We start from the raw sequence: 15,181 nt of genomic DNA on the forward strand, positions 1-15,181 counted from the left end.
TTTAATAATTACACCAGGATATCGACTGCGTGTAACCCAAGATTTTAATACTTTGTTATCAATTATGCCAAGTGTCCTTGTACATAATTTCACCCCTGTTTTAATAATTCTAGTGACTATTAATCCATTCCCGTGTCCGGTTAAATGAACGATTATTCATACATATAAATACCCCGCCCATCGTGTCCGATCGAGTGTATGTGGTTATTTATAGGTACGTCTAATTGTAAATCTTTATATTAAAATTAACAAACTATCATTTAGTTAAACAAATATAAAGCCCATTAATAGCCCATAGTCTAATTTCCACAAGTGTCGTTCTTTTGTCCAAACCCCAATTATGGTACAAAGCCCAATTACCCCGTCTTTAATATTTAGTCCAACATCATGATTACTTTGGCTCAAATAAGCATAATAATAACTTAAGTACGAGACATTAATTTAAAAAGGAGAACATAACTTACATTGAGTATTTATCGCGTAGTGTTACACGGACAGAATTTCGACTTCAAAAACCCGTAAAATAACCTTTACATAACCCGAACTAATCTAATATAAAACTACCCTATACTATATATATATATATATATATATATATATATATATATATATATTTATTTATTTATTACAGAGTATTATTATTATTATTATTTATTATTTTTATCGAACAAATGCATGGCCTTTGCGTTTTGATTTCTGACAGCTCCGCGAGTCGTGGAGTTTTTGGCCTTCAAACTCCGCGAGTCGTGGAGTTTGAAAATCCAGCTCAGGATCCTTTATCTCATAGCTTGTCGACATGATTATATATATATTTATAATATATAAATAATTTATATAATTATTTATATATTATATTTTATTCTTGTGCATAGTTGACTCATAATTTTTGGTCCATTGCGTCGGGCGTTGATAGTTGACTCATGTCCCGGTTCCGGATTTTCGAACGTCCTTGCGTACAATTTAATATCTTGTACTTTGCGTTTTGTAACTTGTACTCTTGTCATTTTGAGACGTTTCTCATCAATAAATTGAACCTTTTGAATTGTATTTTGTACATTTGAGCTTTTTGGACGTTTGTGTCTTCAAATCTTCATTTTCGCCTTTTGTCTTTGCACTTATTTATTTAAACAATTACAATGAAAATATAATACAATTACATATGAAAACCTATTATTTAGGAGGGATATTGCTATAAAATATATGTTCCTTTTTAGCCTTATCAAATATCCCCACACTTGAGCGTTGCTTGTCCTCAAGCAATACAGAACTTGAAATAAAAACATACATGAATCACTTTTTTATTCATCACACTTTGTACATTAGTGATTTTGATATGGTGGTATAAACAATGATAGTAACGATAGAACCATGGTTAAAGGTGGGTGTGTCATCCACAGTTGCCTCGGGTTTAGGTCAACGACACTTGCAATCAAATAGCCGATTTACTTTCGGTTTCCAAAGCAAAGTGCACATTTGAAAGGCGGTTTACAGTCCCACATGACTATGAAAATTTAGATCCTTTAGGAAATTGGATCTTTATGAAAACATTTGATCTTTTGAAAATTCAATCTAGCTTTTACCCTAGACAAGTTTTCCGGAATAACCCTTCACCGGTGTTTGCAAAATATTTTTGTGGGTTGTGTGGGTTTCAGATTTGAAAATTTTAGCTCAACACTTGTGGTTTTGTGTTACCCACTTGCTAACCTTGTATTAGGAAAGCAACACGTCCAGTTTACTTGTCCTGTATATTACCTTTCGGCAAACTACCGTCCGATTGTAAAGGAAAGCGATGAACAAGAAACTGTTAAGGCAATGTCTAATGACATGCATTTGATTATGATCTATAAATGTGTCGGATGCTATTACTATCCTTTGTAGGAGCAATAGTAAAGATCATCCTATGATTTTTCGGTCTGGCACAAGGTCCTGTCTTCGACCATGCTATGCAACCACCGTTCTTACGGTTGACACCCGATTTGGTTCAGGTGACCTAATGAATTCCAATGAATTCTCAGGATTTTACGTTCAATGGTAATGAACGCATTGAAAATGAGTTTTCAGAAAACAAATCGGTTTATAATTTTGATCAAAATATTTTCTCGTTCAAGCTCGAGTTTAGATATCATTGAATTCCATGAGTTTGAATTCTCAATCTTTAAGGTCAATCTCAAGGGTTGAGTAATATCAGTCTTAAAAGCTGATTTTTAATCTTTAAGGAGATTATCCTTTCTGGGGATCTGATTCATTAGTCTTATCAAGCTAATTTGCACGGTGTCTCCCCCATTGTACTAGATAAATCCTTCTCATGGTTAGAATAAATCTGACCACCTGGCGACCCTGTTTGATGCTGAGGTCCGTGGATTTCCTGCTGATTTTAGAGATGACTTTTCTAGATTTTTCGTCAACCTACAGCTGGTCTGGACGACAACTTCTTGACCTAAATCAAGAAGCGCGTGTCTTTTTCGGAAGACTTTACTTCCTTTTAATGATGGAATTGATTCATCGTGTAGATCCATCTTTTCTTTCAAATATATTACAGTAAATCGGGTAAAACTGATTAAAATCGTCCAAAATAAAAGTACCTGCAATAACTTTATAGAAACATGTGATAGATAGTTTTTAATTGAATAACTTGGTACATTCTCCCCACACTTAGTTTCTTTCTTTGCCTTTTTATTCTCCTTTATTCCATTTTAAATGAATTCAATCGTTTTAGGGTGTTTCTCAATTTATGTCCTTTCCGAGGTAATGATAATTTCGGCATTAACACCTAGTTTTATCGTTCATAAATATGTATAAACATGATTTTGAATTCATTTAGTTTAAAATTTTTCAAATTTTCATAAAATTTGGCAAATAAGCCAAGTATAAACCCGAGAGAATTTATAACCCTTCCCCACACTTGAGATCATGCAATGCCCTCATTTGCATGAAATCAGACTATAATTATAAATTCATGAGGGTGATTAGTGTAGAAAGTAGTTAAAGATACCATAAAATTGCAGGATGATAGATGGTGCACCTCATCGTTCATTCCTTCTTGTTTTATCACACATGTTTTTCTTCAAAAACGGCTGCTTTTCTGAACTGTTTACTAATATTTGAAAATACGTCTTTTACCCTAACTCATCATGCATTTTTATTAACGAGTTATGCACTAACCCGAACCCCTAATTTAACGTTAAGTGGGGTTAGACTTCCCCACACTTAGCTGATGACATGTGAAGTCGGTAGAATAAGTTCCACGAATTAGAATAGTGAGCCAGTTATTTACATCTCGGGTGGTATAAAATATATAAATGGGTTTAAAGTTTAGACTCGCCCGATTGTCACTTCTTAATTCTTTTTTAAGTGTAGCTTTTAGTAAATGGATATATCTCTTTTTTGGTTCTTGGTCAAATGGATCGATATACACAGACATATATATTATAGGGTGAACAATTCCTAACATTTCCTTCCTTTTATTCTCGGAATTAAAGGTTTCACCTCTATTACCCAATTGGGTGAAATTTGAGGTGTCAATATCTATTACAGCTTGTAGTTCATCTTTGGTAGATGACTTGTCTATTGAGAATATTGAGTTGGAAGGTTGTGGAATGGTGAATTTCGGGATCAAAGCAAATTCTTCTTCATTAATCGGTCCCACCATTTTGGTCTCGGGGGTAAAATTTTCAACGTTATCGTTTTCCCATGAGTACCAATTTGTCACCCTTACTTCTTCTTCATCCATTGATGGATCGATGATTTCGTTGGTAGAGGCTAATGTGTCGATATGTTGTGAAATTGGTAAAACTGAATAAAAAGTATCATCGGGATAGTTGGTGATTTCGGAGCTCTCGAATTCATCAGAATTCGATGATATGAGATTTTCTTGCACAATACTCCTCAGATCAACAGGTGTGTAATCTGATAGAGTTTCAGCTTGTCTATTTACAAACTCTCTCATTTGTTCATTTTGAGCATCGAGTTCTTCGAGTTTGATTTTCATATAATCTAAAGAATTTTCCGACACATAATTTTCCTCGTCTTCTGGTTGTTGAGTTTGGATATATTCTTAGAAATAATCCCAATTTGAATTGTATTCTTCATAATCATTCCATTCAGGTTCCGTGAGTGCGTAATTTTCCATAGGAACGTAATAATAACATTCCCATGTTGAGTGATAATCTCCACATATTTCACAACCAGTTATTGTTTCGTCATTCGTGATCCAAGATTGACCGAACGAATTGTCATCAACACCCGTTTGAGAGTATTGATTTAATTGATTTTGGATATCAAAAAGAGTTTCCATAGCCTTGTTTTCAAAATTTTCCATTTTATTGCGATGGCCAAATTTTAACTATAATGTGGTGCATTTACTAATTATCCTATTAGTTATAAAAAAAGAAAAACTTATATAAGTTGTCCAATTAATAGACTTTTCTGCTTTTGCCCACGTTTCGAATAGCCAAAAGATGCAGCAGGGAGCCAGAACCCTTTAAATCGGAAGCTCACAACTCAGCCACTAACAAATCCAACTATTACTACGAAGCAGAAAATTGTCAACGTCCATTAATTTAACCACTTAAATAATTTTTCTTTCCGTTTGAGATATTAGATAAGAAATAGAGAAAATTTCTAAGTCCTAAAAAAAACTAAAGCGTCGAGAAATAAGAAAGAAAAAGAAGTGCGTCGAAAGTCGAAAAATAATAGGCGTCGAAAAATAAAAATAAGAAAGTAGCGCTTCGAAACTTAAAAAGGAATTAAAAACTAAGAATTAAAAGTTGCGTCTAAAAATATTAAAGCTTAAAAGAAAAACTATATCTCAAATGGTAATAACTTAAAAAGGTACTAAAATATAAAAACGGTGTCGCAAAATTCTAAAGCACCTAAATCTTAGTCTAAAGAAAAAGCTCTTAAGGGATTTTATGACAAAGCCTACAAATCTAGAAATAAAAATAACTACGGCAAAAACTATGACTTAAAACTAAGTACAAGCGATAAAATACAAATATTACGCTAAAACAAATAAAAAGATACAAAATATAAAAATAATCTTAAAGTTGTAAAAAGTACAATTTTTATAAAAATATTATTTTTATTTTATAAAAGTATTAATTTATATATAAATAAAACTAATTAAAATTTAAAATACAATTTAATTAAAAATTAAAACTAATTATATTAAATTAATAAAGTAATTAGGGTTTAAAAATAATAATAAATAATATTACTCCGTAATTAACGCGAAAATAGGTTTCTGTCAGCGCGTCAGAGCAGCTCCGCGAGTTGTGGCGTTTTAAGCCTGCAAACTCCGCTAGTCGTGGAGTTTGCATTTTCGGTTTTTTTTTTTTTTTTAACTTAAGTTTTATATTGTTTTTCTAAAAATATATATATTTATACAAAAATAAATTAAAAATATAGAGTTTCGCCGACTTCCCCGGCAGCGGCGCCAAAAACTTGATGTCGTGCGAGGTGTACGTGAAATACTATATATTTTTGATACGAAAAGTGATACAAACTACACAAGTTTTAATTATTTATTTACAAAATGGATATACCTAAACCTTGCTACAACACTATAGGCAGTGTACCTAATCGTAGAGTAGTATAGTTTTTAGTAAGTCCGGTTCGTTCCACAGGGAGCGGGCTTATTGCACACTATATTTTTAAACAACTATATTTGTACAAAATATATAAATATATATATATAATAATATATATAAAAGGGGGTTTACCGTTTAATGACCGGTTTGTCGATTTATATTTTAAGCGAAGCGTAAAGTAAATGACGATATTTAACTAACAATATAAAATAAATAACAATAATTAAAATGACAATAAATAAAAGTACGAGGAAATATGAAATAAAATATATTATGCTTATTTAAGCTTCCGTAACCATGATGTTTGACGTGTTGATTTTAAGTTTTATGCCCATGGGTTAATTGTCCTTTGTCCTGGATTATTTAATATGTCCGTCTGGTTTTTATCCATAACAGTCCATCGGTCATAAATTTAAAGTGCGAGTGTCCTCGTCAAATTATCCTTATATCAGAAGTCAAATATTCCAACTAATTGGGGACTTAAACTGTAACAAGGTTTTATTACTTTGTTTAATAATTACACCAGAATATCGACTGCGTGTAACCCAAGGTTTTAATACTTTGTTATCAATTATGCCAAGTGTCCTTGTACATAATTTCACCCCTGTTTTAATAATTCTAGTGACTATTAATCCATTCCCGTGTCCGGTTAAATGAACGATTATTCGTACATATAAATACCCCGCCCATCGTGTCCGATCGAGTGTATGTGGTTATTTATAGGTACGTCCAATTGTAAATCTTTATATTAAAATTAACAAACTATCATTTAGTTAAACAAATATAAAGCCCATTAATAGCCCATAGTCTAATTTCCACAAGTGTCGTTCTTTTCTCCAAACCCCAATTATGGTATAAAGCCCAATTACCCCGTCTTTAATATTTAGTCCAACATCATGATTACTTTGGCTCAAATAAGCATAATAATAACTTAAGTACGAGACATTAATTTAAAAAGGAGAACATAACTTACATTGAGTATTTATCGCGTAGTGTTACACGGACAGAATTTCGACTTCAAAAACCCGTAAAATAACCTTTACATAACCCGAACTAATCTAATATAAAACTACCCTATACTATATATATTATATATATATTTATTTATTTATTTATTACAGAGTATTATTATTATTATTTATTATTTTTATCGAACGAATGCATGGCCTTTTATAGGCGTTTTGATTTCTGACAGCTCCGCGAGTCGTGGAGTTTTTAGCCTTCAAACTCCGCGCGTCGTGGAGTTTGAAAATCCAGCTCAGGATCCTTTGTCTCATAGCTTGTCGACATGATTATATATATATTTATAATATATAAATAATTTATATAATTATTTATATATTATATTTTATTCTTGTGCATAGTTGACTCATAATTTTTGGTCCATTGCGTCGGGCGTTGATAGTTGACTCATGTCCCGGTTCCGGATTTTCGAACGTCCTTGCGTACAATTTAATATCTTATACTTTGCGTTTTGTAACTTGTACTCTTGTCATTTTGAGACGTTTCTCATCAATAAATTGAACCTTTTGAATTGTATTTTGTACATTTGAGCTTTTTGGACGTTTGTGTCTTCAAATCTTCATTTTCGCCTTTTGTCTTCGCACTTATTTATTTAAACAATTACAATGAAAATATAATACAATTACATATGAAAACCTATTATTTATGAGGGATATTGCTATAAAATATATGTTCCTTTTTAGCCTTATCAAGGATCTTCAAGATCTAACTAAAAACTATGTTCTACAACTTAAGATCTTGATTAGTTAGTTTACTTTCAAGTTTGTAGCTTAATATTACTTTTAGAGTTCATGTATGTGTCGGATCTAATATCTTGATGTAACTTTGGTTCATCAAACTACTTGCAACACTTAATTGAGTTGTGCTACTTATCTTAGACTTACACTTGTGTTATGATGGTCAAAACTTGGTAAAGATGATGCAAACACATCAACGAGTTGTACACTTGAAGCTATATGCATCAAGGATGAGAACCGTGATGAGCATCGAGCACCAAGAACCCACCGGAACACTAAACCTACTATTTTTAGGGTCTGATAAGAATACCTGGGCTACTTTAAAGTTGATTTTCAGTTAGCTCTGTTGAATTAGATAATTTTTCGTTTAAGACTCGTCTTAATCCGAGTTAAGGTTTAGGATCTATGGCCCTCCAAACGTCACTATGTCCTTTTAACGTTGTGCTGAAAATTATGACCTACTCCCACTTAAACCGTCGCTACGGTCAAACGAAGACGAGTTTGGTTCTGCAATTGTTACAGCATCTAAAGGACTCATATTTGGAGCCATGGCCACTGGTCCCACCTCAATTCAGTTTGTATAGAGGCCGTGGCGAAGAATCGAAGTCAGCCTTTGTTTTAAACTCTTTTCTAGAATGAAACTTACTTTGTACTTTTTGTTTGATGATGAATGATGATGATACTTAAGACCTAATTTATATACATTTAAATCTATTGGGACAATTTACTGACTTAGTAACTTTTTACTTAGGTTGAGGACCGTTTCGGACAAACATACTTGCTTACTTTTCCCGTGTCAACTTTACTACTACTTTATCACTGTGAGTTATTGCATCCCATTTTACTTTAACTATTTTGGGAACTGAGAATACATGCGCATTTTACGTTTTACATACTAGGCACGAGTACTTAAACTTTATATATGTGTGGTTTATACAACGACATAAACTTTCCCCTTAGCTCGGTAACGTTTAGTCATTGGTCTTTGAACTGGTGAATGCGAATCTTAGATATGGATCCATAGGGTTTGACATCCCCACTCGGGCTAGTAGCGCTAGCATTTAACGGGTGTTTAATACTTCGTAAACATACGCACTCGCCAAGTGTACTTTTAGGGGGTGATAAACGTTAAGTTAGTTACCAAGTGCCCACGGTTATACATATACTTTTCATACTGTTTTGATACGCTATTTGTAGCACTGAAATCTCGTGGCCTACCTTACATTACTGTTATACTTAAACTATAGCTCACCAACCTTTGTGTTGACGTTTTTAAGCATGTTTTTCTCAGGTGCTTAAGGTTTGCTTGCTTCCGCTGTACTAGTCATGCTTTGTAGACACCCGCTGCGCTTGTTAGAGTTGTCACCGCATGAAACGTTTTATTTGCATTCAAACTATGTTACCTTTTGAAATAATGATTTGTAACGACCATTGGGTCACGTACTATTACTAAATGCTTCTGTTCATTTAAGCATACTTTTGTTGTAAGACATTTGATGTTGGTTAAGACATCACCTTTATTCATGAATGCAAACTTCTTTTGAAACCGCATATAGTATTTGACCTTGTAATGATCCTGTTGTTGATGATTCGTACACGATGGTTTTGTATGGGGCATCACACCCCTCATTAAATCTTAATTTAAAAAGCTGGAATCTGTGCACAGGGCTAGTGCGCGGCGCATACACTTAACCCTGCGAGGCGCGCACAAGGTTCTGGGCAGGTTCTGACTTCTATTTAAATACACAATGCAACTCACACTTTATGTACCCTATTTACACTCTGTGCAATAATTATTTAGGTCTTACATTGCGGGATGCTCTTTCTTTGCTGGTGGTGGAATTTTCTTTATGGGAGTGTAAGCTTGCTTACTCTTTCCTTTTCCTTTTCCACTTCCAGTTTGCGGCTTTTTTTTCTGGATTTTACCTTCCTTTATGGTTAAGACTGCAGGAGTCTTCTTTGGTAGCCCCTTTTCAGCTTGCTTAAGCATTGCATGTAGCTCATGAATGGTTTTTCCCATGCTATGCATATTGTAATTCATTACAAATCCATCATAGTCCTTGGATAGAGAAGTAAGTATCAAGTGCACTCAAAGTAAGTATCAAGTGCACTCCAAGAAATGGTGGCGTAACATAACCTCCAATTGATTCAGATAGCCTTTCATCTTCAAGACATATTGGCTAACCAGCTGCCCAACTCATGTTTGCAAGCGTGAAACGCTTTTACATTTTCAAACAATTCCTGTTCTGCCTGTTGTTGGAACATCGTCTTGAGTTCCTCGATCATGTCATATGCATTGTAGTCCATTAAGTTCCTTTGGATCTCAGAGGTCATGATAGCAAGCATAAGACATGCTACTTCAAGTTGTTCGTTATACTGCTTAGTATAAGCATTACAAACAGTAGCACTGGAAGTTTCAGGTGGAGCTTCAGGTAAAGGATTTTCCAGATGGTGTAACTTCTTTTCAGACTTTATGACTATCTGAAGGTTTCGATACCAGTCAATGAAGTTGTTACCATTCAATTTTTCCTTCTCAAGGATTGACCTTATGGTCATGTTGTTTACGGATTGAATTGCGTTTGATGTCATCTACAAAATAAACAAGGTTCTTTTAGTATATTTAATAATTATCCTTTTAAAAATTAACTACCCATGTTTTAAAACCTTATAAAACTATTAATTTTCGTAAAAGGCTAAGATCAACATTGTGCTTCCACCATCACATCAGTTGATCTGCTAGCAATGGTGGATTCAATCGGTAGGTGAGGGGCACCAATTGTATTACAAGTGCAACTCTTAGATCTTTATGGGACTCACGACATTTAGTGTCTAACATTAGTGTCATGTTGGCATGTTTGGTCCCATCCTTGCCTCGGGTTGCGGTCTCACCTCTCAACTCGATTAAGTAATCCAATTGTGTTTCAACCGAATTGAACGGCACGACTTAAATTTCGCTGGGTATATTATACAATTTTAATAATCTTTTGAAAAAATTGTGTTACGAATATTACATGCATACAATATTTGCCTCACAAGTTAAAAACGATTTAACTTGATTTTTATATGTTTTGATTTTTAATTCTCATGGCAAATTATACACAATCACATAACATATAAAATGCAACCAAACATAACAAAACATAATATGTATGTGCATAGCCTCAACCGATGAAAATCCTATGCTTGGTCTCACGAGCCATTATGAGAACCCAACAGTCAACTAAAGGGACGATCACAATAGTAAACCTTAGAAGCTCCCACTTGCGTCAAGATCTCATGATGACCTAGTGTCCTCCTTCACCGCATCTCTCTCGGATTTTGTCCATTGACTTTACTACAAGTGTGTCTTGATGGCCAAATTCCGTTCACTTCAAGTCTTTAATCCCATCATGGAGGTTACATTTATTATAAAATAAAATACAACTAATCTAAAATTGTAAATTACATAATTGACTCAAAATGGCCTTCCAAAATAAAAGATTAAATTACATCTATAAATGGACACAAAACAATGACATCCAAACAACCATAAACATTCAAGATCACAACACATACACACGGTCTAGGTTTTCATCAGCTATGCACAATTAAATCATCATAAAAATAACATGATCATGACAATAATTATGGCTTGCTCCATCGCACAAGATGCATGTCTTGGCCATGGATAAAAAAAACATACAAATATATACACAAGCCATTTAATCAATAACAACCATGCATAAATATACTAACCGTATAAAAATATAAGAGACTCTGATACTACTTTTGGTGATTTAGGATTTTAAGAAGACAATTTTTCAATTAATTATTATCATGTACATACATATAATAACAATAACTTTAAGCGGAAGCGTATTAATTATATTAATAACTAAATCACCAAAAACGAATCCATATGATTTTTACGGTTAAATAAATAAATACAACAAGGGAGTTTAAAGATTATACCTTTCTTGTAGAACCGGATTGATGGAAGAGAAACTAACAATCAAAAGTATGATTGTCGCTAGGGTAGTCCACACTACACTTCGAACAACGTCAACCGGATGTGCTAGTCCCGTCACTTAACGTATTAAAATAATCAAATTATTTTAATAAAACCAAAACAATTATTACTCCACCTAACTGAAGTTCACGAATGAAAATATTTGTGGTTTATGTTTTCGACGTTCGACAACGAAAGACGAATATTAAATATAGAGGTTTTCTTTTGTGTGAGGCAAGACAAAAGTAGGGGTTTTAATTTTCGTATGTTTTTTTTTTCTCTACCGTCGAGAACCAAAAGAGTAATAATATAATATTTATATAGATAACAAAAGTTTGAGTCGGTTCAAAATACGATTTCAATGTGTCGGTTGCAAAAAACAAATCACAATATAATTGTGATTATTTATCCCTACTCAAACTAAAGCCCAACATTATATTTACAAGTTCAGTAAACCAATTTTCAATCCAATTATAAAATATTAAATAAAAATATATAAATAAATATAAATATATTTCATTAAATCAAAACAATAATTAATTAACTATTAATTAATTAATAAATTAATTTATTTCGCTACTTGAATAATATATATACACTATATATATTATTATATTGATGTCTAGGTGTATATGTGTGTGATTCCGTAGGCTCACATGAATTTAGTCATATAATTATGTGTTGTACTCTGCGCATAAATCCTACACCTAAGCATACGGTCTAGCTTTAACTCCTCAGGCTTACACCGCTTAGATTTTACTTCATGTATTTACATGGGCCTTTGATCTATTTTGTACAATGGATAACACAGGTGCCTCGTAAAGGGGTTAGTCATTTTTGTGATGGCTAGATTTTTTAATGATATCATTTGTTTTTTGCCCATTTTTTTAAAAAAAAAATCAATGTTATGCTTATTAGCTCAAATTTAATTATACTAAAAAGGTTCATTTTCGGATTGTAGTTTTATACTTGCCCTTTTAACTTATCTCGAGTTTGGCTGGTTTCATTTTTTAACTTCTCAAGCTTACAACTTGGTGTTCCAATCTTGGTTTTGCTAATAAATTTTGTTCATTTCATGTGCAAGTATGCTTGTTTATTGTACAGCTAGCGTGATTTAAAGACTTCTAACCTTTTGTATTTTATGTTTATTTACTTCAACTGAAGTTAAAAATCATGTGATGTTCATGTGCTAATGAATCAAGTTAGAATCGTGTTTCAATCAACCACGATGTATTTAGTACTTGATTGATGATACACCAAGTGCCTAGAAACTTGCTTTGTCGACAAGACCACAACCCATACCTTCACCACAATCAATCAAATGGAACACTTGAATGGTGTAATCACCACAAGCACCTCTCATCGGCTCATTTCAAAGCCACGTGACCTGGCCCAAAAACTTAACCAACGTGGCCCATTAACAATCCGCTCCATTATTCTCTTCATTCTATTCCCTTTCCTCTATATATCAACTCCAACCCAACCTCCTAAAATCACTCACTCAAACGCCACCTTCACCCCTCCTACTAACATCCTCGTACTCTATTAATTCCAACATGGCCACGTCATCAGTCTTCACTTTAACTCCAGTTACACGTCACACAACTCTTAAAAAAACGACAACAACCTTAACCACCATCAAATGCATGTCCACACCACAAGATAATTCAAACGATACCAATAAATCATCTTCAGCCATCCCAACGCCACCACGTGCACCAAAAGTGAGTACTAAATTTTCAGATGTGTTGGCGTTCAGTGGGCCAGCACCGGAGAGGGTCAACGGGAGGTTAGCCATGATAGGTTTTGTGTCGGCATTGGCTGTGGAATTGAGTAGCGGTCAAGATGTGTTGACTCAGATTTCAAACGGTGGGTTGACGGTGTTTGTGGGGACCAGCGTGGTATTGACGTTAGCGTCGTTAGTGCCGTTGTTTAAAGGAGTGAGTGTACAGTCCAAATCGAGTGGGTTGATGACGTCAGATGCTGAGATGTGGAACGGACGGGCTGCGATGTTGGGTTTGTTAGCATTGGCTTTCACTGAATTTGTTACTGGAAGTGCCCTTGTGTGATCACATTTGCATAAATTATAAGTACTAAATGGGAATAGTTTTGAATCGGGGTAGCTGATTAGAAAGATACTATACTGTAATATACAAGTATATTCTTTATATAAATCCAAACATTCAGTTTATGATCTCTATTTATTCATAAATAATGTTTTATATATATATATATATATATATATATATATATATATATATATATATATATATGTATATATATATATATATATATATATATATATATATATATGTATATATATATATATATATTTTTATTGTAAGGCTTGAATGGTAAGAAATACTAAAATGAAAGACAGAAAGGTAAAGGATATGCTTAGTTTGCAGCAAGTATGTAGCTAAAATAAACTACTATATCGCTTATCAGACAGATTTTATCACTGTGTTAAACCTTAAACACTAATAAGTAATTTATAAAATCAAATTAAAATAGATTGATCGAATCCTTCAGTTTAAACAGATAGAAACCATAAAAAGAATCGAAGTAACAAATAGAGAAAGACATGCTTTCACGGCTTAGCGATCGCTGCTGAAAGAGACCAGAGGAAGAACACGAAGTTGTTACTTCTATTAAAAAATTTAGCACACACAACATCTTAACGTATGGAAGCCGTGCAAACGAACAATTTGCTTACTCTGACTGCGACTCCCTGATGACAAACACGAATTACCAAATTCATAATGTTCAAATATGAACAAAATGCGAGAAAACTAAAAAAAAAAAAAATATTTTTAAAACAAATAGCAAAATCAAAAGTTGCCAAACAGAAATAAAAAGGAATACCGAGGCTCACTAATGTGCATACATTCAAGCAAGAAAACATGAAAATGTCATGGCAGCAATACATAGGTTGACCCGCCAAGATACAAATCCATGTGTACACAGTGGCGGTACCAGGATTTTTTTTCACCAGGGGCAAAAAAAGTTTAAAACCGTAGCAATTTTTTTGAGTAAAATATGGAGGTTTTGGGGCAAAAAATGAAGGCTTTTAGGCAAATTATAGAAGTTTTGGGACAAAATTCGAAGGTTTATGGGCAAATTTTGAAGGTTTTGAGGTAAAATTTGGAGATTTTTGGGTAAAATTTGAAAGTTTTGGGACAAAATATGTAGGTTTTGGGGCAAAAAAAATCCACTGTGGGCAAAGTCGAAAAATCCAAAATTTTTACACTGAAAATTGCAAATCCACTGGGCGCGACTGCCCCCGCTTGTCCCTTCTAAAAAAAACGCCCCTGTGTGTACATGAAAATGCCATGGCTGCAATACATTGGTTGCCCCGCCAAGATACATAGCCATTTTTCTCATCACTTAATCAATCTCCCACACATTTATCATCACGGCCTTTACCATTGATGCTAGCTTTCTTCAACAAATTTTGTTACCAAAATGGAATAAAGCGACCATAGTACAATAACGTTATGGAAAACTTGGTAAAGTAACCCGTTGGACAATAAAGGATGTTAAAAAACATGCTTCAACAACACAAAATGGAACAAATAATATAACGCAACGTGCACAGATACCTTCACATATGCTGCAAGCAAAGGAATAAGATTTGTTCTGGCTGCAACTTAAAAATTGTCACGCCAAGATACAATTCATTTCTTTGAGTGCAAAAGAAATTCTGAAAGGACCCGTTCATATACATTATAAACGATTCACAATAGTTGATTACATCGCGAGGTATTTGACCTCTATATGATACGTTTTACAAACATTGCATTCGTTTTTAAAAGACAAACTTTCTTTACATCAAAAATTGACGG

General features: G+C 33.6%; 1 protein-coding gene across 1 annotated transcript; it reads left to right on the top strand.

The window, feature by feature from the left end:
* Positions 1-12,892: 12,892 nt before the first annotated feature.
* Positions 12,893-13,405, top strand: LOC139891503 (early light-induced protein 1, chloroplastic-like). The gene has a single exon (XM_071874474.1). It carries the CDS (start codon positions 12,893-12,895, stop codon positions 13,403-13,405), a length of 513 nt encoding a protein of 170 aa, XP_071730575.1.
* The last annotated feature ends 1,776 nt before the right edge of the window (positions 13,406-15,181 follow it).

This window comes from Rutidosis leptorrhynchoides, chromosome 2 (assembly GCF_046630445.1).
Source record: "Rutidosis leptorrhynchoides isolate AG116_Rl617_1_P2 chromosome 2, CSIRO_AGI_Rlap_v1, whole genome shotgun sequence".
NCBI classification, from domain to species: domain Eukaryota; kingdom Viridiplantae; phylum Streptophyta; class Magnoliopsida; order Asterales; family Asteraceae; genus Rutidosis; species Rutidosis leptorrhynchoides.

Coding starts and splice junctions, on each gene's coding strand:
- LOC139891503 (XM_071874474.1), top strand. CDS start 12,893: ATGGCCACGTCATCAGTCTTCACTTTAACTCCAGTTACACGTCACACA.